The sequence below is a fragment of the Brassica rapa genome, chromosome A02, assembly GCF_000309985.2.
Source record: "Brassica rapa cultivar Chiifu-401-42 chromosome A02, CAAS_Brap_v3.01, whole genome shotgun sequence".
NCBI lineage: Eukaryota > Viridiplantae > Streptophyta > Magnoliopsida > Brassicales > Brassicaceae > Brassica > Brassica rapa.
In genome coordinates this window covers 6,960,359-6,982,516 of record NC_024796.2, presented here as the reverse complement: position 1 = coordinate 6,982,516, position 22,158 = coordinate 6,960,359, and the positions used below count along the sequence as shown (strand labels likewise).

Sequence of the window (22,158 nt, the reverse complement as noted above, 5' to 3'; positions counted from 1 at the left end):
TAAATTAATATATAGAATGTGTTTTTTTCTTCTCGCCATTAGAGTTTGGAAGTACAAAAGAATTAGAAACAGAAGAGAATGCAAAAACATGACCAGTGAATTTGCAGAAAAGTTTGCTCCTATGAATTGATCTGTGAATCTCTTCTCTGGTTCGTTTAGCCAACGTGTGAACTGAGTTTTGATATGTGATTATTATTATGCTGCTCTAATGTGACAGCTCTTGATGAACCTATCAGAGGAATCAAGATACTTAGCCCAAAGAGGACGTAGATGAGGAAATGCTATATCAAGCCAAGGCTTAGCTCTTCCATTAAAATGAACAACAGCTGCACTTTCAGCATCAGAGAAGCTCGTTATCTCTTGGTATCCGAGACCAAGCATATGCCAGAACGGATCTATGGTCTGGACATGGCCGTGGAAAGCTATCAACCCGGGAGGCAAAGTTCCCAGCTGCCACAAACTCAGGTCTGACTTTAAGTTCTGCAACATATACATGAAAAATGGGCTGAGTTAAGTTGACTACTAGTGCTTGATAGTGTTTGTTGTGGCTAGTTAGTGGTTTTGATTTACCTCGTCGAGCCAATGATAGTAAGTGGAGGTTATGTTAGTCTTTCTCCAAGCTGCTAGATCGAAAACATTCATCCCATAAGCCCAAGCACATTCCTCAGGGTCGAAGTTTGTGGCTATTATTGGGTTTGAGAAATTGAGGTAGCTCTTGAACTTCTTTGACATGACAAACTTGTCTTCTCCTCGACATGTCTCCACTGCTCCATTAACTTTCCCATCCATGTCAATGTCCCAAAGTGGTGAAAGATCAGTTTGGATCACAACGTCATCGTCTAGAAACACAACCTTGTTTAAGCTCGGAAACAACTGCAACAACAAAGAAGTTGTAAGTCTAATGTTCAGAGCATTCTTCACTGTCACACGGATCAAGTTTACCTCTGGTAGATGAATACGGATGTGATTCATCATGGAGTTGTATTTAGGGCTAAGAGCTTGTAACTTAGCAGCAACAACAACTGGGTTCTCGTTGTTATTAGCCACAATGACCGATGATCCGCCTCTGAACTGAGACCTCACTCTCTGATCCTTCTCCATAGCTTCTAAAACCGGAACTTTCCCTTTCGATAACCAATCAAAATGATGCAGAGCCTTGACCTCAATTACCGCTGGAGACAGAGGATGCAGTGAGAACCAAGCTTGCATAGGGAAATAAGTTTTCCTATCAGTTATGATGTGAAGAACGATCTTATGAGGCCTTAAAGAGTTCTGAACCAAAGACTTGGCCACAACCGAAGCTGCAAGTACATTGTCTGAAGCCAAGACAAAGTGAAAGTAGTTGTTCTCGACCAAGGTTGGAACTAGCTCGGCTTCTGGAAGCTGGAGACGTGCGGCTGCGTTTATGGAATGTTCGTTGGCTAGTTTAAGAGCTAAACAGTGAAGTTGTTTTGGTATGCTGCTTGATGCGACGTGTCTGTATAAATACTCTTGGATCTTAGCGGTTCTTGTTCTCTGTTCCATCAGTGTCACCATTTCTTTAAGCTTTTGAGCAAATTCTCTTGCGTCTGATTTGCTTCTTTTGACTTCAGACATGAAATCTTCAAGTGTTTGTGGTATGTCTGATCTTCCTTTTAGCTCTTCTTCACTTAGAGGCTGTTCCAAAACTTGGTACATAGCTTCTGGGACATTCTAAGATAAATAACCAAAGAAAATTTACTTTTTAACACTAATATGCTCGAGATACTAAAACCGAAGTTAGAGTAACTTACACCAGTCTCAACCCTTCTTCCTAAAAGCTTTGGCTTTAGTCTTTTTCCCAAGCAAGCTGTTTATAAAAAAAAAATTATATTGATATTTTACATAAATGATTTACAGAAATCGTATTTACATATTTTAGTTAGCAAAAATTGTGACAAAATGAGCAACAAAAAAATAGTTTTTATTGAAAACGAAATCAATAGTTCATTCATTAAAATATCTGGATTTAGAAAATAAATAAATGAAGGGGCAAGAACTAGTTACCAAGAGAGGAACAAGGAGAGGCACCGTCGATAGTATCAACGGTGGAGAGAACGAAGACGAGCCGGAGAAGAAAAGTGAAGAAGAGCAGAGAATAAAACATCATTTGATACGAGAATCTTCTTGAACCAACCTTCACTTTTATGAACTCTCTTAGTCCTTTCCCTTTGACGACCGTCACTTGTCTCAAGCTTGGAGATATATGTAACTGCATCTCTCTGTTTCTGTTTATGTCTCTGTTCTTTTCTGAACGTGGTTTTGTCTGAAAGGAGATGGATGTCGAAAAAGGATCTTACGTTGTTATGTATTGTATGATTATTCAAAAAGGGTCTACGTCATTTACCTAACCTTGCTTTATGTTGAGGTTATTAATGGCAGATCGTATCTGATTCATGTGACGAAAAGGTTATGTGTGTTTGTTAGAAACTTAGACGTAGAAAGACTACGGTTTAAAATGTGATGTGATTTTCGTTTTGTATTTGCATGAAACGCTTCGGTTTTGTCCGGTTTACGTAGTCTTTTAACTTATAAGTATACGAATTCATTGAATCTCACGTTTTTTTGTCATTTATAAACCGGAATGTCATAAATAACCGCGGAAGCTCAACAGAACGTTGTTTGATTAACCGTAGACCGGGTTCAGTTTGATATAAGCCGGTTAAGTTTGGAGACTTAGCACATGTTTTAAAATATATATAGAGTTAGGGGTGGGCACTTTACCCGATATCCGAAGTGGCACCCGAACCCGATCCGAAAAACCCGAACCGAAATCCGAACCGAAGTAGCAAAATATCCGAACGGGTATTGAATTAAGAGAGATTGGATATCCGAACCCGAACGGATAATACCCGAACCCGAATGGATATCCGAAAATAACCGAACATATGTATAATTAACCTTATATTTCTAGTTTACATATTTCATTTTATATAAAGTATTTATATTGATACTACACATATTTTAAGTTCATAAGATATACATACAATTACGGAGAAAATGATTTGCTACTCACTTAAAATACATGTCAATTTTTTTATTTCAAGAATAAACAAAAAGTTACATCCAAAATTTAAAAACAATAATCAAATTAATGTTTTTTAGTTTCAAAATGTTATGTCCAAATCTATTAACCATTCAATCTATTAAAAATAAAAGATTAGTGAAGTGAAAGTTATATTTTTAAATACAAGAAATTTGAAAAATGAAAATTTAATTTTGTTTTTTTCAAAATCTAAATATCCGAACCCGATCCGAAATAACCGAACCCGAAATAAAAATATCCGAACCCGACCCGAAGTACAGAAATATCCGAACGGGTTCTACACCTCTATACCGAAATACCCGAAAATCCGAAATATCCGATCCGAACCCGAACGGATACCCGAACGCCCACCCCTATATAGAGTGTAGATGAAAAGGAGCTATTCGGTGGTTACAAGACATAGCTTTACCTCTAAATAAAGTCTTTGAACAAAGACATTGGAGCTTCAACTTCGGAATTTACTTTTTGAGGACTAATTTCTTCGATAATTTAGACAGCTACACATTTCTCGTGAGTTATTCAATCTCGCCCCCACCAAAAACAAAGTAATTTTGTAAATTTAGCGCAGGTCTTTTTGTAGTACTACTTTAGCCTTTCCTTGGTTAGTTCTGTTCTGCACGCTTCAGTTTTCTGCTAGTTATGGATACCTTCGGGGCCTAGGTAATACAGCCTTGATAACGTACAAGTTCCAATCTAATATCTTGCATGATTTTGTATATAAAAGCTCAGTTTATATGTGTTAGATCATGTTAACATACATTATATGAAGAGAATGAGACAATGAGATCAACGTAACCAAAGCAAGCCGTATATAGGAATCTACCAACACTTAAATATATTCACAAGTTACAGACTCTATAACATGATTCTTTTAGGGAAACTCGAGTTTGTTTTCTTACAGTATCTTTTCTTGCTTGTCAATCCAAGGCTCTATGAATTCAGATAATTGAGTTACATTACAGATACCACAGAGCCTTGACGGCTTTGAACCTAATTAACACTAGATGGACAATGATGAATCTGATGGTTAATCTCTCTTTGATACTCTGCATTTGATAGGACTATCAGAAGGTTCTTCTTCTAATATATACATGTTTGTGGTCAGAATCTTTTGTGTGGGAAGAACATACTCATTAACATGAGCATACATGCAGCTTATGTTAAGGCCATAAGATCTGCTCAGCATTTCATCTACATTGTGAACCAATATTTTCTTGGATCATCGATCATTCAACTGGGATTCAAACAAGGACTTGGGTAAGTAACTGTGAGCTTTTAAGGGAAAGTTCAGTTACTCAATAGTTGCTGTAATAACAAAGGAGTTTTGGTATTGCAGGTGCAAACAATCTAATCCCTATTGAAATCGCGCTAAAGATTGCTAACAAAATTAGAGCAAGGGGGAAGTTTGCTGCTTACATTGTCATTCCAATGTGGCCAGAAGGTGCTCCAACAAGTAACCCTATACAGAGGATTCTATACTGGCAGGTAAAATAGTTTGTCCATTATTTGCTAAATGATGTAATCTCGATTAATACTGACATCTTTTTCATGATAATTGCAGCACAAAACCATGCAAATGATGTATCAAACCATCCACAAGGCACTTGTGGAAGTTGGACTTGATGGACAGTATGAGCCACAAGACTTTATAATATGATAGGCAAGCCAAATGAATTCAAAAGCATAACCTAACAAATTTTTGACTATGATAAACATACGAACACTAGGTCAAGAAAATTATACAAACACGTTACTCTTCGTTTCCAAAAAGGACCAAACCTCTATTCAGTTTCAAATTTTACTTCTGTCTTATGTACATTAGTTTTTATTTTTAAGACAATGATTATTTTCTAAGGCCATGAGTGATTTAATTTGAATTCATTATATACAAGAAAAAGAAAAAATAACAAGTAAAAATACTTTACTTTTATAGAGAACCATAAAATGTTAAATTTCCAAATTTTCGTAGTCCTTGCTTTTTTTTAACGACATATTCGATCAAATAGCTTAAAAATATGTCATCAAACGTTTGTGAATGACTTATGTAAAATTTCCAGTTTTTTTTTGGTTAATAATTCTTAATGATATATGCATGATTTACATATTTTACCAAATTTCTTTTAAAAAAAAGCCAAAGACTTTCAAGAGATTTAGAAGATTTCTTTTATTTTTGAAATAGAATTTTTCATTTTCCATGTCTAACTTTTTTTCTATTTTAATAAGGTTAACCATCTTTATATATAAAGCTAGTTCTCTCTTGAACTTAAAAGAAGAAAAATAAAGTTAGAAAGAACAAGTTTTTGGTTTTTTGAAGAAATAATATGGGGGCTTCGATTGGTTACATCATAACTGCCGCTATTGTGGCCTGTTTAATCATCTTGGCTGTTCTCTGGCATTTTGGATGGATTTGGTGTGGCGGCAACCGCCAACAAGTTGTGCCCGATGATGGTGGTTTATAAGTATTTTTGTTTAACTATTGTTTTGTTTTATGAAAATTTTGTCTTTTTTTAACAGGTGATGAAAATTCTAAATTATTTATCTATATCGAATAGCATATCAATAATGTAACGCTGCAATATTAAACAGTGGAGTTTTTCAGTTTATTTATTTATATATAATAAAATTATAGTTTTGTGGTTACATACTGTCTAGCTATGTTACTTTTTCAACACGGTATTTGATATTTTCCAAACCTCTATTCAATTTCAAAGTACATCCGTTGGATGTAACTTTTAGTTCTTTATAAAGTCATATTTCTTTTCTTTCCGTATGATATTTGCTCGGACAACAAGTGATTTAATTTGAATTCATCATATATATACCATCCGTAGCTGTTTGAAAACTATGGTTCATAATTAAATAAAATTTTCAACGAAGAAACTTTCTTTCCCACTAATAGAAAACGTCCAAATTTGTTAATTACTCTCCTTATGTGATTTAACTTAGATAATGGTGTAGTAATCAAAAAACGACTATCATCATGAGCAGCCGAACCAAAGTTGAAGTCTTCTTCTTCGTCACTCACTCGTTAATTAATTAAATTAAATTAATTAAAGCTGCAATCTTTAATCTCAATCTTGATTGCTCGCCAAGTGTTTGATAATCTCAATGAGAGGAGGATCAAGCCACGGTTTCGGCCAGCAGTCCGTGCCCTTTGTCACCAGCAGCGGATCTTTACGTGTAGAGGCTGCTGCACGGTAACTTAGACATTTGGGTTAAACCAGGAGGAACAGTTCTAAAGATGAGAAGCCCTCCAAGATCACAAGCGACCCGACCCTTGCGTGACCGTCTCCATCTCAGGCGCTGTGATTGGAAGGACTTTCGTTATCAGCAACAGCGAAAACCCTGTCCCCATGGCTCATAGCGCTGCCGAAGTTCACTTCCCAACGGAACACTTGTTTGCGTCTGTTCTATTCATTTTGTAACAGTCTTTTCTGTTGTTTTTTTTACTTTGTAAACACACACACACACATTATAAAGGTGCAGCAAAAATGGCAAAAACCTTCTTTTTTTTCTTTTTCTTATTACGCTTACATCCAAAGAAGATGCACTTCATGAATCAATATAATGGGGTCAACCTGTAACCAAAGAAGACTATACTGCTAGCTATTTACATCTAAAAGGTATGCCAACTTTTCTAATTTTCTATACAATTTTCCACAGTTATTTTTGTAGTCCTATCGCTGAACTTGAAGCTGAGTTTATGGTGAAGAAACAATAAAACCAAAAGCAGCATATCACCTTCCTTCTTCTAATGCAACTCTCCTCCTCTTCAACCCCAGACTGGATGCGAACCTCTTGTTCTTGCTTCAATCGTTTGACCTTTGATTTTTTCAATCTCCATCTCCCCATTACTCTCTTCATCCACATCCAATACCAACTTCTCAAACCTACACTGTTTTGTTGCAAAACACACAGTCTCAGCCACATCCACACAACACATCCTTAACAAAAAAAAACAAGAAGAGAAGAGGAAGGAAACTTTTACATTGTCCCATTCCCATAAGGGTAGGTGAGACGGCTGATACATTCGCAACTCTGTTTGAGACACGTACAGCTGATGGTTGTTATCCACCACACGACGGGCCTTTCCTTTCTTATTTGCTTTCCAAGGTTCCTCCTCAGCACTCTCCTTTCTAACAATCTCCGGAAACACGTTACTTCCAGAACCCGAAGTTGCTCCACCTCCTCCATATACGTCCCTCTGCTGATCTTGCATCTCTCTTCTAGATCGGTTTTGGACCATGTACCACCTTCGTATCCTCACAACCGGTCCTTCAGTCTCTGCACCAGACTCGGAATCAATCCCCGTCATCACCAAAGCCTCACCACCCTCCCCAGCCTTTAACGCATACTGTGTCATACATCCAGAAGGAGCAAAAACCAGTAGATTCCTCGTTACGCTACTATTATCAGAAGCAGTAGAACCATAGTGAGTGTTCTTATTCTGCTGTTCAACGCAGTAGCTGAAAGTTGATGTGGTTGAACCCTGAAGAGAGCCTCCTCCTCCTCCTCCAACCATTCCAGCTGCCGCAGCTGCAGCACCGCTCACTGTCCCCATCCATCCGCTGATGTCTCGGCTTCTTATCCTAATAACAGGTGACAGAGTTACAGGAATATGCGCCTCTCTCTCGGGATTGATCTCAAACACATGACTTGTCCCTCTTGACGAGCTAACCACTATCAAACTGCTATCATTGCTGAAACTCATGTCTTGTATCACCTGCAAGAACAAAAATATCAATAATAATACTTTTTAAAATACAGGAAAGTGAAGAGCTCTCTGCTTACCGCATAAGTATAGCCACGATGGAGCCTGAACAGATGCATAAAACACTCTATGGGCGGCGCATCACTAGTGTTAGAGATTCTCGGCATTATCTTGAACACGTTAATGTTGTGGCCCTGAGTCGAAGCAGACACCAAAAGCATCCCACTCGGATCAAAGCTCAAAGCTGAAATCGGATTCTTGTGTGCCTTAAACTGACATATCACGCTTTTGCTTATAACATCACTGATTATAACCTGCACACACACACACACACACCACCAAGTCTATGTATCAATGGAAACTCAACACAACTTGAGAGGGAATATTTGAGAGTTTTACCATTCCTATGTCACCAGCGTCTTGCGCTTTCTCACTAGCACCGCCTCCAATGCCCTTAAAGCCAGGAAGATACGGATTGGGCAGACCCTCTGCGCAGAAGTTAGACAATGACTTGTACCCTTTGCCTCCAAGCCTCGCTATCCCAGTTACAATATGTTTGCTCGATTCTATTGCAAACTGTGCAACACCGGGTGATGATGACAGTGGGAGAAGCTCTGAAGTGAAAACCGTGGAGCTAGACTCATCAATACGACTCCCGCTATAAGCGATCCATCGTGGACCAACGGCAAGAGGACCATATCCAACACCCAATGAGCCATACGCGATGGAGTTAGTGTGGATATTGTATTCCTCCACCAACGTCTTAGCATCAAAGCAATGAATCTGCAAAAGTCACTTGTTAGTTTCAGAAGAGATACAAAATCAAACACAATATGACAAAAAACTTCGAACCTGATCTGATTGTAGCACAGCAACGATCCGAGAACTGCACCTGATGGTGTAGATGACAGACTCGAACTTCAACTTATGCACATAAGAGTTTGACTTTAACGAGTAGACATTCACATGCGTAGGCACTATGGTTTCACTTTCAGTGTTATCAGAAGCGCTCTCTATATCTAAAATCTCCACCCAAGAGCTGTCACCACACACAGCCAGAAGCGGACGGCTCTCAGCAAACGCATCGTCTATCTCCTCGGAGACTAACGGGTAAGGTAGCATCTGCATAAAGGCTGCGTGTCCGTCGTGAGCAGAGACAATGACATGGACGTTCCCAGTGTCTTCAACGTCCCAGATTTGGAAACCAGAGCGAAACGCAAGTAGAAGAACTCTCCGAGTGTCGCCATCCTCTCTCTCTAGCTTATCAAACCCCGCCCATAGTACCTGAGGCATCAAAAGAGCAACACAAAGACTAAAGATCCAATCTTTTAAAAGCTATCAACCCTAACCCTAATGAATCTTGCACCTAAAGCTATCAAACTTTTTCTCAACACAAAGGCTTAAAGGTTCAATCTTTTAAAACCTATCAACCCTAACCCTAATGAATCTTGCACCTAAAGCTATCAAACTTTTTCTCAGCAGAGCAACACAAAGGCTTAAAGGTCCAATCTTTTAAGAGCTATCAACCCTAACCCTAATGAATCTTGCACCTAAAGCTATCAAACTTTTTCTCAACAGAGCAACACAAAGACTAAAGGTTCAATCTTTAAAAGCTATCAACCCTAACCCTAATGATTCTTGCACCTAAAGCAAGTTTATCGTGACCCATTATATCAAAGTTGTCAACTTTTTTTTTATACCTTGTCGTGAAGAGAGTCGGCGTCTCGGTTAACGACGGAAGAGGCGGCGGAAGCGGCGGAGCGAGCGACGGTGGAAGCGCCGGAGGAAATCGCACGAAGGCAGTCAGAGACGGCTTGAAAGGAGGTCCGAGCTGATCGCGAGACAGCTCCGTCGGAAGAAGTCTCAGGCTTCGTCTGAGGATCGTCGTCGGTGTTACTCATACTTGTACGCCTGAGAATTTTCCAAGAAAATCTTTCATGGTGGAGTCTCACAAGAAACGAATAAATGGAATCTCAAATTAGAAACAGAACATCGCAATTTGCTTCTTCAAGTTGTGACGAAGCAAGAAACCAACCGAAACACAATCAAAGCAAAAAAAGATTGAAAATTTGCGAAACCCACTGAAAATGCTTAAGTTGAATCGCGCTAAAGAAGAAGATGAAAGAAAAGAACGAACAAATGAAGCAGCAATTGAGAATAAGAATTGGAAGAAAGAAGAAGAAGAGCGAGTCCCGAAGCAGGAACCTGATTATGACTTTGGAAACGATTAGGAGGAGGAGGAAGAAAAGGGGAAAGATTTGAAGGATAATAGAGAGAGCGAAGAAGAGACGAAAGCTGTTTTAAACTTCTTCACTAATGATTTTCTTTCTTTCTTTCTTCCTTTCTTATTTATATCTGATTTTTAAATGCAAAAAAGCGGATTGAGATTTCTTTTACGTATAGTCTTTTTACTTTAACAGAGAAGAATAGACTCACATTTTAGTATCTGACACGTCTCCCTTTCCCTATTTTTGTTTAAATAAAAATCAGTTTTTAGTTGTGAAATGTCTCAAAGCTTTGAGATAATTCTAAAGCCTTAAAAGTCATTCGAGTTGATTGGTTGGATTGTTATTTAGTTTTAGTTTCTATCTATAACTATAAAGTTTACCAATCATGATTTATGTACTTTTTAAAGGTAGAGCCAAAAAAAACTAACGAAAAAATTATATGAACTTTCTTTTCTAAAGTAAAAAGATATTGACGTATGAATCTGTTTCTTTTTTATTATGTTTCTCATTAAATTTTTACAACTATATTAGTTACATTATCAAAAAAATTTAAAGACTAAATTATGTAGTAAAATTTCTACGGTTGTAGTCTAACTATTCAATTAGACTTTATTGATCTAAAAGCTTTTAAAGCCTTTTAAAAAGACTTAAAGCCACTTTTCCTTACTACATGATGGATTTTTTTCTTCTAAAGCATAAAACCATTACCAAGCATAGCCCTAGTTTGACGTGCCAAACCAATCAAATCCACCAAAATTAGTTCGACGTGCTCCAGCGCCAGTCTTTTGTTATTATTTCCCATGACGTGCGCTACTACTCTTTATTAGATGAAGAGTTTCATTATATTTTTGTTTAATTAGATTATTGGTTTAAAAAATTAAGATAGACTAATTTGGTTCAACTTGGTTTAATACAAATTTGACTGGTCCAGGTAAAACATATCATTAGCTCAGAAAGCTGACTAAAAAGACTTGAGTTCAAAAAAGACTAGGGACATGTAAGGGCCCACTAAGGAGCTTTCTTTCCTCGAATATTCCGTTAAGCTATAAAATGATCATAATGTTGGCGATAGTCTGCGTGGTGTTCTGATGGCGTCAGATTTTTCCATGAGCTGACGATGAAATCTTCCTCGGTTCCGTATAGCCAGTACAAAAGCGAAGTAGATGTATACGAGTTTTACACTCTCTTCCGTTTTTTTCACAACTGTTTATTTTTCAGTTTCTCAGCAACTCTTGGTTTCTCATTTCTTTTCACTTGGATAGCTGATACCTACGTTATTTTGTTTTAACATGGAGCATCAACAGATCTCGGAGCATGTAAGATCTGTTGTTTGTCCTCGGGGATCTGCTGGTCGTTCCATGTTAAACTAAATAATGTAGGTGTGTTCTCCAATAGATTGGCTAAGTCTATCATCCAAGTGAAAAGAAAATGTGAATCTTGCGTTGTTGTGAGACTGAAAAAAAAAATTCCAGGTTTTTAATCTTCTCCAGAGGAATCTGAGTTTTTGCAACCACCACCGAAGATCTCTGGTTTCTTTCTTTTATTATTGACTACCACCATGTTGTGGGCTTCATAGAGGGAGAAGTTTAGAGTCTGATGCTGTTTTTTTACAGAAGAAAGAGAACGCAAGTGTTTTATGTATTCGTATTCTATTAAAACTTCAATTATTCTACTGGATAAGGTTAAGAAATTTGTATATGTTAATAGGTATTTGCTTTTGAACCTTTTTTGCGCTCGTGTTGGATATTCTGACCGGTCATTGTTCTGTGGCATGTTGCCATTCTGTGAGTCTTGAGTCTTTACATTGTACTGAGAGATAAGAATCAAAATGTGTTTAAAGCGTAGTTTAACGAGCAAGTGTTTGGAAAAGCTAGCAAAATGACTCAATTATGTTTTTGAACGACTGGATTTTCATGCTACACATATAAAACATTATATCTTAGGTTAAGGATGTATAAGCACTTTCTTGTAAAGAATCATAACGGTAGAATGTGGAGTTGGCAGTTGCTCAAAGGGAGGATTCTAACTTCATGTTTTTCTTTGTTGATGATAAGAAACCAAGTACACTAGTATTGGGGAACCGATTCTCAAGAAATAAAACACTCTAATTTTGCCTTCAATTTCTAGAGACCACCACCCTAAAATTGCCCACACACCTAACCTATGAGCTTTCCATCCTCTACAAGAAAGGTATGGTCAAGGCCTTTATAGTAATCAACCAATACAAGAAAGCTCCAACTGCAATCTTCTTTTTATTGGTCTAGCTCAGCAGTCAACAGTCTTCAGCTCACCATGACACCATCATCAACTTATTATATCTATTGTTTCTCTATTCATTTAGGTTTTAAATGTATTAGATCAACCTTATTGGTAAGAAGTACATTATTGGTTAAGAAATACACAAGGGTTCTCATCCCTCTTTATATTATTATTTAGTACATTTTTTAGTAAATAATTAAAAAAATTGTATGTAATAAACTAATCAAATGAATGGTTGCCACTTAGAGCAAGATTATCGGGGGTTTTAGTGGGCTTTTTAAGGGGGGAGTGGTTCACAGGGAGAAAAAAACCGGTGCCAGAAAATCCATAATAAAGAACCCTGTTAGTTGGGTTTTTGCACTGTTCGCGGATCCCACTGACATGTGGCAGTCCGCGATTAGTTGATTTTTTTATTCAGATAAAAATAAAAAATAAAAAATAAAATTTAAATAATTCATTTGGGGTTTCAGCGTTAATCGTGGTCTTATAAAGTAAGAACGCAAAAGAGTCGCAATTAACTTTTCCAAACCGTATCACTTTCCCACTTCCCTCTCTTTTTTTAATTTAATAATTGTTTGATACCCACCTTCGTGTCCTATTGATGGAAGTGCTCTTATAATGGAGAGGTGTGGGTTATGTGTTCAGCTCAGCAGTGTCCTTCTTATTGGTCCATCTCAGCAGTCAACAATCTTCCTTTGACAGCTCAAAGTCATCAACTAAGGTATCTATCAGTTCAGCTTGAAGTCTTCCACACCATGTTTATGGTTTCTCTATTCATTTACCTTTTAGATGTATTATAATTATAATGTAGAGGCTTGGGTCCTATTCAAGTATCTGGAATGAAGAGAAGGAAAGAATCTCTGTCTTGTGTCTAGGCATGAATGTCTGTGGTTGAATTCCGCAATCTCAAGCTCAAGCTGTGCATGTGCTTACCTGAAAGATATAGCTCCCCAAGATTAGCTTCTTATTCTTGTAAGTTTAACAGTGACCAGTTGGTCAGTTTTATAAATTTGCAACTGTGAAGTAATAGTATCCTACCCTTTCTGATTCTGGCTGAAAAAAACTCGGTAGTTAAACCATTAAATCAAAAGAGAACTCCACATGTCTTGTTTCTTAAGTTTAGGATGTATCAACACTTCGTTACTGTAAACACTTGCTTAATAGGACAATTTGTTGGATCAAAAAGACTATTTTAATTTCTATACAGATTATAGTATTAGTGCTCTTCCGTGACACAACCTTACCATGTTTCTTGTTTTTTGTTGTAAACAAAAACCATGTCCAGGTCTCAATCGAATACAGAAGACATGTAAATCTTATCCTGATTCAGTACAGGTACGTCCCAAGTATTAGGTCAAAATCATAGTTATCAATAGTTTCTTAGAACACACACATGAGAGTCTGAGAGTTTTATGCTTAATAAAGAGTTAAGAAACTATTGATACCTATGATTAGCTCTAATATTGGAAGCGTTGGTTAAGAAGGCCAAGAGGGAGAGAGTTGCGAAAACGAGAAAGAGCTAATTAGCCATTTTGTGTGAGTTTTTGAGGTTCTTGGTGAGTGATAATGATGAAGCGAAGTGAAGAGAAATAGTTTATTTATGGAAGAGAGAGTTTTGCATGGTGTTTACGTGTAATGAGCACGAGATGGTGTATGTGCACACGGGTATGAGAGTTTTGTTAAGTTTCAAAATTTGTGCAAGTTGTTACGGGGATAATCGAGATGACGCTCTGGCACGCATAACACCGTGCATGCTCGATCCGACTTTGTTTTGTTTGGAGTGTGTATATACAAATTTTGAATTCCAACAACACTCCTTACATTAGAGCTATATATATACAGTATATTATATATATACGCATTTATGTTTCCTTGCTCGGGCTATATCAACCTCTTCAACTCTTGATGCCAAAATAACTAAGACACCGTTATACATATACGTTTGAAACTCAGATTACTTGGCAGGCTTGCATGGCTAAAAAGATAACCATGTAATCTTAAGTTATCCTCTCTCTCTCTCGTACCTCAAGATCCGAACTTACTAATTAAGTTTAAAAAAAACACAAAGCTGTCAAATGACTCAAATTATAACAACATGTTCACTAGACATTCTAGCTAGCCTTTGTTTATGGACATTCACACACATCAACCGAATCACTAATGTATGGTTTAGAGAGAGGCACAAAGAAAAAAACCTGCAAGTATGTAATAACTTGGAAGTTATTGGTCTGGAACCAGAGGTTTAACATGATACATATGATATATAAATATAGAAGAAAAAACGCATATTTACAAATTTATTGTGATGATTTTAGTACTAAGGTTTCTCGATTACAAATTTATTTTGAAATCTTTGAATTGCAGATTTTATTTTGGTCCACAAGAAAAAAAGATTCTATGACCAAAAAGAACATGCCGCTCATAATTCATAAATAAAAAATATTGATATAATAAAGTAGTAATATTTTTTTGTTATTTGGACACCATAATAGTGAACTATCTTTTCACTAGTAAAATCCAAATCCATATCTATCGTACACAGATATCTCACTTTCTGGTGTTGTTCGTGTCACCACACACTCAGTGCAAATGGTTACAGAAACTTCCAGACAAAAGTCTCGAGATATTTCTTAATTACCACAAACTGAATTTTAATACAAAATATATGAATCTAATTGTTTCATAAACTACATATATCAAAACGATTTATTTCTTTCTTAGACAAGCAAATATTTCTGGTTTAATCGGGTAACAAAAACAAATAAGTATGTTAACTTTCTCACTAAACTTTGGTTTTTTCAAAAGTCATGAAAATTTTCAAAACTTCCTTCATTCAATTCGAACCGTGAAGGAAGGAGATCGTTACTTTCCAATGTTTCCATTAATGGCAGAAATTAATAATTTCATTTATATAAAAAATAAAACAAAAAATCGACGACCCTTCATGCCTTATCTCTGACGTGGCCATCACTCTCCAGATATTTCTTCATCTTCTAATTTAAATATTCAACAGCCACCACAGTTTCACTTCACCACCATCATCTTCATCGTCACTCAAAACATAAACACACCTCTCAAATATGGCGTCCATCACCTCTACTCTCTCCCTCTCTTCCACCAAGCCTCAGCGCCTTTTCGACTCCTATTTCCATGGCTCATCCATCTCCTCCGCCGCACCTGTCTCCGTCGGTCTCAAACCGCGCTCCCTCTCCGTCCGCGCCACCGCTGGCTACGATCTGAACGCCTTCACTTTTGACCCCATCAAGGAGTCCATCGTGTCTCGCGAGATGACGAGGAGGTACATGACTGATATGATCACTTACGCCGAGACCGACGTCGTCGTCGTTGGTGCTGGCTCCGCTGGACTATCGTGTGCTTACGAGATCAGCAAGAACCCTAACGTTCAGGTCGCAATCATCGAGCAATCTGTCAGTCCTGGTGGTGGCGCGTGGCTCGGTGGTCAGCTTTTCTCCGCCATGGTAATGTTTTATTCGAACTCTCTTTGTGGTAAGAGCTTGCTATATAGTGTTTCAGTACTTAGACTAACTTGCATGTCACACTACTGAGGAACTACTAAGGTTTGGTTTAATTAATTTGTGTTCATGGAAGCCAAGGCGGGCTCTGAGATTATTAGGCTTAAACAATTACTAAACACATATATTTTAAAATCATTTAGGACTGAATGATATAATACATACTAACCATTAATATATTGGATGTCATATGCGAATATGTATGCTCTGGACTGGAGTTATTGTATATTCAGGGACGGCTCAATATTTATTTGGACACATGCGCAAAAAAATTGAAGTTTTTAATATTTATGTTTTTTAAAATATTTTTTAATTATTTTATCATCAACATCTTTATAAAATTTGTGATGAAAACAAATTATGTACACATAAAATATGCCTACTTTTCAACCAAATTTAGTGAATATTTAAAATTTTCTCTATAAAAATTTGTATATACAAAAAATATTTGATCCTTAAGCTATCAAGATACTGGGGGATTTAGCGGGCCCTGTGTGTGTTTGTGTTGGACAGATTGTCCCATGATAATGTTTTATCCGAACTCTCTCTGTGTTAAGAGCTTCTTATGTGTTTAAGTACATAGATTGGTTTGCATGTGATTGGTAATGTGTAGTAGACTGAAGTTATTGTATATCCGTGTTTAACAGATTGTGCGCAAACCAGCTCACTTGTTCCTTGACGAGATTGGTGTAGCCTACGATGAGCAAGACAACTACGTCGTGATCAAGCACGCTGCTCTCTTCACATCCACCATCATGAGCAAGCTTTTGGCTCGTCCCAACGTCAAGCTCTTCAACGCTGTCGCCGCTGAGGATCTGATCGTGAAAGGGAACAGAGTCGGCGGTGTGGTGACTAACTGGGCCCTTGTGTCGATGAACCACGACACACAGTCTTGCATGGACCCTAACGTCATGGAGGCCAAGATTGTTGTCAGCTCGTGTGGTCACGATGGTCCCTTTGGAGCCACCGGTGTGAAGAGGTTGAAGAGCATTGGGTTGATCGACCATGTTCCCGGGATGAAAGCTCTTGACATGAACACAGCTGAGGATGCGATTGTGAGGTTGACTAGGGAGGTTGTACCCGGTATGATTGTGACCGGTATGGAAGTTGCTGAGATCGATGGTGCACCAAGAATGGTGAGTTTGTTTCCCTTTCCTTGAATCAATCATTTATAATAAGATGATATGCTGAGTGAATGAATATGTGATGCAGGGACCAACGTTCGGAGCTATGATGATATCGGGACAGAAGGCGGCACACCTCGCTCTGAAAGCTTTGGGACAGCCCAATGTTATTGATGGATCGTATGTCGGAGACCTAAGCCCGGAGCTTGTCTTAGCAGCTGCTGATTCAGCTGAAACCGTAGATGCTTAAGGACAAGTTTTTTTTTAACTAAGAAAATTTCCCCTTGATACTTCTTTATGTGGAAGGAGTTTGCAATAAAGGAGTGTTTTAAAAAAACTTGTGACTATTTATGTTATGAACTTTTCTGGTGTCTTTGTTTCTTCCCAATAAAAACGTTTATTCGGTTTAATGTGCGTTGTTCTCCGATCCTTTATTGGTTTTAACTAGCACAAGCAGCTCACTTAGCTTTGGTCTGCTGTACTTGTTTGTTTGCATGTTCTGTTTCGTAGCAAACATGTATGCGTGTAGGTGTAGTGTTACTATAGTTTCGTAAGTTCATTACATCTAACAACTTGGGGTTTCAATCCTTTGGATTATAACTTTTTAATTCAAAATCCGAGGACGATGTTTAGAATTAAAAAATTTCAGTCTCGCTCTCTCTTTTGCTTTCACTTTGGTTTCCGTAGGAAACAGATGAAATTAACTAGAGGCAGAGAAACAGTTTGCTCTGCCTCTCTAGTTCAATTAACTTGTTTGACCTAGTTGCTTTCTCCATTGCCTTTACGTTAACATGAGGACTAAAGTTACGATGTTCCAAAGTAAGACAGACGTTCCACCACCACGACTGGTCCCATTGCAACAGAGTCTACAAACATTTTTGGTGGCTGCGAAAATACTTACTCTTAAGATCCTCAAATCTTATTTCTGATTGGAGTTCACATGTTTCATCTTTATTTACATAATAATCCGACAAATACAAAAATGTAGTTTAAACCCAAGAGGTAATCATAGTTTTTGTTAAATAAAATATTACAACATGGATCTGTATGAACACTGTACAACGAAAAGTTGTTGCGTGTAGGACTCTTGCTTTTTCTTTTTCTTTTGAAGGCTTGTCTCCCAAGGAATCATAAATCTCTGAAATTTTTTTGTCGCCAGATTTTGCGAGTTATCAAATACAGTATGTAAAAAAACACATACAAAAAACGCTACTCATGGCTCTTCTCCAGTGCTATTTCTTGGCCTGCTGCAATAACACAAAGCAGAACGATAAGAGAGACTTTAAAGACAGTTAAAGAAGGATCAAACACAATCCCACACAAGCTTCTCAGTAGAAACTTTGTGACATGTTAAGAGAGAAGGAAAAGATTTTAAACCTTTTTTAGATACTTCTTGTGTAGTTTCATTGCACCAGCACACGCCTTTTTAGCATCCAAGTTTCCAGTTATGTCGTTTAAGATCTGAACAAAACACACATACTACTGAGGTTTGCTTCTTCATTGAAAATGAAATGAAAGCTGTCAAAGAGACAAAACTTCCCATGAGATATCTCACTGCATTACCTTAACAACATCATCAAGACCTCGAGCTTCAGTCATAAGCTTAGAACTCTTGTCTTTCAAAACACTCGCCACTAAGAAAACCGCTATAGGCAATGGACCTTCTGCGCTGCTTTTCCCACCGTTCTTCATGTTCTCTCTCTCGTACTTCCCACATTGTTTTATCGACTTTGGTTTGCCTTTGGATGAACCTTCCGTTCTCTCTCCCTCGAACTCAGGCTCCTCGTACAGTGAATACATCTCTGGGTCATACTCTAACCCCCACATCATCTGCCCACAAGTCTTTATCAGTGTCCTGTCAAATAAAACATATCTCTGAGTTTATAAAAACAACCGTTACCTCCCAAAGGTACAAGGAGTCGCAGAAAGAGAACTCTCTTCTGAACTGAACCATTATCATCCGGATAGCAAAGAGATAGTCACCTCCACCAAGATTCTCTGCATTTCAAGATAATATATGATTATATCTGCTAAAGAGTGAGGTGAGAAAAGCTTGAATAGATAGATACCTAAGTGATGGTGAAGCTTAGGGTCAATGATCTGAGTGATTGTAGACAAATGAGTAAGCTGTGCTTCAACTCCAACTGATCTTCCCGTGCTCCTGAAGTTTCCTCTCTATCAATTTCGAACAAAGTTAAAAAAAAAAAGATAGAATCAAAACTGACTATGAACACTTAAGTATAGAGAACAAAGTACCAATCTTCGCATCAATCTTTCAAAACACCAAAAAGCATCAGCTTCATCTTCAAGAAGCATGATCATAGGGGAGCAAAGATCACTCATTCCTTGGCAATACCCAACGTCGTTGTCTATCCAGGCGTAAAGAGCTAGAATGTCCCAAAGCTTAGACAGATTCTCCTTCTTCTCGTAGAAAACCAATGTCCTATCCGTGCGGTTTACATCAAGACCTGAAGAAAGAAACCAGAGCTTAGGTAAGTGAAATGAATGATAAAATCTTAGAACTAGTTTGTGTTGTGAGATGACAAACCTATCTGGTGAAGTGTTAGCATCCATTGGATAACTTTCTTGTCCAGAGGTCCTCTGCTTTCAAGCTCTTTGAAGAAATCAGAATCCTCCCCTATGATCATGATTCTTGAAATGCTTAAGTTTACCAAGTTATGACGTTCTACTATGTCCTCAAGCAAAAAAAGATACAAACTCTTTTACCTAGATTTGTTTCTTGTAGTACAAGAGGATCAAGAATGGGTTGACCCTTCTCGGTAATTACAGGTGCGGTGATGAATCCACCACTTCCAATAACTGGAAACATTTGTTTACATTCCTGCTTCCAAGAAGCATACTGCAGCCTTCAAGCGAAATACAAATACTTTTTTAAGTAAAAAGATATAATAGTAGCAAAGAGAATGCAAGACAATCCACCTTCTACGTTGTCTGATTTGCTCTCTTTCATCAAATGTGCTCTTTGGATCATAACAACCAAGTAAGAACTCCCACACTTCTCCTCTAATAGATGGATGGATCCCCTATAAACAACAAGTCAAGTGATCTTTGCATTATCACAACAGTATTTTTGTAGACAATGTTTTGAGAGACTTACCCCACGTTGGATACGACCAAGAGTCTTGCCAATATCAAGGACTCCTTCCTGTGTAAACGCAGCCTGCCATTTCCTCACACTAAGAGTTTTGCCAGGCTGCAATCAAGAAAAAAGACAGGTATTGTCAGCAATTATAGTAGACTCTGCCTTTCTCTAAGCATTAATCATGTGATGCTTCTAAGCAAAGATCACCAACTTAAATCTGTGAATTAAAAGGAGCACAAAGATCAACAATATAGTATTAGTGTTTACCAAAACCCCCCATTAATCTCATAACTAGTTATACTATCTTATCTTGTGCCTGATGACAATTAACAACACATAAAAATCTTACAAATTAAATGAGAAGTTCTGCTTTTCTGTGAACACAAACGTAGTTAAAAGAGCAGAAAGAATCAATAATCCTCGGCATTTAATCACACAATCAGAAAAAGACATCAACATGGGGCAATTTCAATTCACAACTAATAAATTAATAATGTTCTCTTCATGATAAATAAATAGCTACTAAATGATAAAAGACTTTCAAAGAATGATACACATTCAGCTTAAACGTTCAAGAAGAATCCAAACAACACAAGAGAGAATGGTAAAATCTCATTGGTAAACAGAGAAATGATTCCAAACATATAAAAGGAAGATACTTTGATCTTGAATCTGGTATTGGGGACATCGGTGCACTCAGGGCGAATCTGGTAATAAGAATCTGCTGGCTCTGCCGCCGCTCCCCACATTTATAATAAAAATAAAAATGAAATCTTTCCCGGGAAAAAAACAAAAAAAAAACAAACAAACCCAGGAAACAAGATTGGAGAAGAAGAATAAAGAAACTGGAACCCTCTCAAAAAGATCAATTGTCCTACTGCTTTGGAGTTTTTAAGAGGGGGTCCAGTTTTGGAGGATCAAACTTTTCTTTTAGGGATTGCTCAATGTACTACCAAATCATCTTTCTCCTTTCAATTGAGTGGTCTCTCGAGATGCAATTGATTTTTTTTTTTTTTGACTGGTGTATCGTTTCGTTGATCCATCCTCCTTCCTCCTCCTTTAGACTTTTCTTCTTTTCCGTTTTTAGGAAACAGAGAATCGTTGTGTTTGTTGACGGTACAATGTTTGACCCGGTCCAATTTTGATTTCGGTATCTGAGTCGGTTTGGTTTACACCAATATTGGGTTTTTTTTTTCCTTCTTAAGAATAATAAATAATAAACCAATCAATTTTGCATGTTCTTTGAAAAAACAGGTCCCACGTTACGAGTAAACATGGACGTTGACGCGAGTTCAGTTTGATTATGGTTTGGTTTGATTTCGTTGATTTCAGACAAAAAAGTGAATAATTTGGATAGTTCAAATAAATATTTTGATACTGATTCAGTTCCAATATCTTGGTTGAGAAGAATTATTCATGTCTTAGTTTGGTTCGGTTTAATTTTTTTTTTTTTTATGGCAAGCAAAACAAATTTCATTAATGAAAAGTTGAAGAATACAAAATCAACATTTAGAACTTCCTCTATTGAAAAGTACAACATAAAAGGTGAATTTGACAATACTTTCTAAAGAATAGCCTTATTCACTAAAGGAGCACTCAATCCATTATTTCTTTTTAAGATATTTTCTAATGCAAATTGTGTGTTTTTCTAACAATTTTTAGCTTAAAAAATTCATACTAACACACAACATGAAAAGAGTAAAGTTTTTATGTAAAAAATGTTTTCCGAAATATGGATTGGTTGTTAAATTCACAAGTTAAGATGACTTGGTGATATAAATTTTTTTAAAAAAATTCGTAAGAAAAAAACAATATTAAGTAATTCACGGCAATGTGGAGAGTTTATTCTATTTCCATTTCCTCTGTTTTTGTTTTGTTGTCGTGACCAAGGAGTTAGCATTTCCGACCTATTGTTACTTTTACCTCTATAATAGTATTTAGAGATAAAATTATTTCAATCCCTTTTTATTTCTTTCTCTATAATAGAGATCTCTAGTTTTTCACCTATTTATAGAGGAAAAATAATATTCTTTTATATTTTACTCTATATTTAGAGATTGCTATTTTAGACTAATACATTGTAGCATATTTCACTTCTATTATAGAGTTCTTGTATTTTAGAGGTAAAAATAGCAA

General features: G+C 37.1%; 4 protein-coding genes, 1 long non-coding RNA gene and 1 other non-coding gene across 9 annotated transcripts; 3 read left to right on the top strand and 3 right to left on the bottom strand.

The window, feature by feature from the left end:
* Window positions 1–3: 3 nt before the first annotated feature.
* LOC103851946 (probable galacturonosyltransferase 12) lies at window positions 4–2,277 on the bottom strand. The gene is made up of 5 exons (XM_009128825.3): window positions 2,026–2,277; window positions 1,773–1,828; window positions 943–1,692; window positions 571–873; window positions 4–480 (listed from the first exon to the last, which is right to left on the bottom strand). Exons 1-5 carry the CDS (start codon window positions 2,234–2,236, stop codon window positions 196–198), a joined length of 1,605 nt encoding a protein of 534 aa, XP_009127073.2. The 5' UTR covers window positions 2,237–2,277; the 3' UTR covers window positions 4–195.
* A 1,001-nt stretch (window positions 2,278–3,278) lies between these two features.
* On the top strand, window positions 3,279–5,690 carry LOC117132103. Its single transcript, XR_004455600.1, has 3 exons — window positions 3,279–4,321; window positions 4,401–4,549; window positions 4,626–5,690. It is a non-coding gene; the product is annotated as an uncharacterized LOC117132103 (long non-coding RNA).
* Window positions 5,691–6,554: 864 nt separating this feature from the next.
* LOC103851943 (autophagy-related protein 18f) lies at window positions 6,555–11,045 on the bottom strand. 2 transcript variants are annotated; one of them, XM_033285656.1, is made up of 7 exons: window positions 9,981–11,045; window positions 9,476–9,686; window positions 8,628–9,059; window positions 8,175–8,558; window positions 7,856–8,089; window positions 7,053–7,787; window positions 6,555–6,959 (listed from the first exon to the last, which is right to left on the bottom strand). In XM_033285656.1, the coding sequence occupies exons 2-7, from the start codon at window positions 9,674–9,676 to the stop codon at window positions 6,837–6,839; spliced, it is 2,109 nt and encodes a 702-aa protein (XP_033141547.1). In that variant the 5' UTR covers window positions 9,677–9,686; window positions 9,981–11,045; the 3' UTR covers window positions 6,555–6,836. The 2 variants fall into 2 exon arrangements, with proteins under 2 accessions (XP_033141547.1, XP_009127070.1); XM_009128822.3 differs by having other exon boundaries at window positions 9,476–11,045.
* Window positions 11,046–11,277: 232 nt separating this feature from the next.
* On the top strand, window positions 11,278–11,377 carry MIR6032 (microRNA MIR6032). The gene has a single exon (NR_128655.1). It is a non-coding gene; the product is annotated as a microRNA MIR6032 (primary transcript).
* Window positions 11,378–15,211: 3,834 nt separating this feature from the next.
* On the top strand, window positions 15,212–17,329 carry LOC103851941 (thiamine thiazole synthase, chloroplastic). The gene is made up of 3 exons (XM_009128821.2): window positions 15,212–15,741; window positions 16,443–16,931; window positions 17,008–17,329. The coding sequence occupies exons 1-3, from the start codon at window positions 15,343–15,345 to the stop codon at window positions 17,167–17,169; spliced, it is 1,050 nt and encodes a 349-aa protein (XP_009127069.2). The 5' UTR covers window positions 15,212–15,342; the 3' UTR covers window positions 17,170–17,329.
* A 512-nt stretch (window positions 17,330–17,841) lies between these two features.
* LOC103851940 (TBC1 domain family member 15) lies at window positions 17,842–20,771 on the bottom strand. 3 transcript variants are annotated; one of them, XM_033283841.1, is made up of 12 exons: window positions 20,682–20,771; window positions 20,038–20,133; window positions 19,860–19,963; window positions 19,647–19,786; window positions 19,468–19,557; window positions 19,176–19,387; window positions 18,989–19,094; window positions 18,820–18,917; window positions 18,483–18,749; window positions 18,297–18,380; window positions 18,114–18,166; window positions 17,849–18,055 (listed from the first exon to the last, which is right to left on the bottom strand). In XM_033283841.1, exons 1-11 carry the CDS (start codon window positions 20,769–20,771, stop codon window positions 18,152–18,154), a joined length of 1,302 nt encoding a protein of 433 aa, XP_033139732.1. In that variant the 3' UTR covers window positions 17,849–18,055; window positions 18,114–18,151. The 3 variants fall into 3 exon arrangements, with proteins under 3 accessions (XP_009127068.1, XP_033139732.1, XP_033139734.1); XM_033283843.1 differs by having other exon boundaries at window positions 18,114–18,163; XM_009128820.3 differs by having other exon boundaries at window positions 17,842–18,163.
* Between the last annotated feature and the right edge of the window lie 1,387 nt (window positions 20,772–22,158).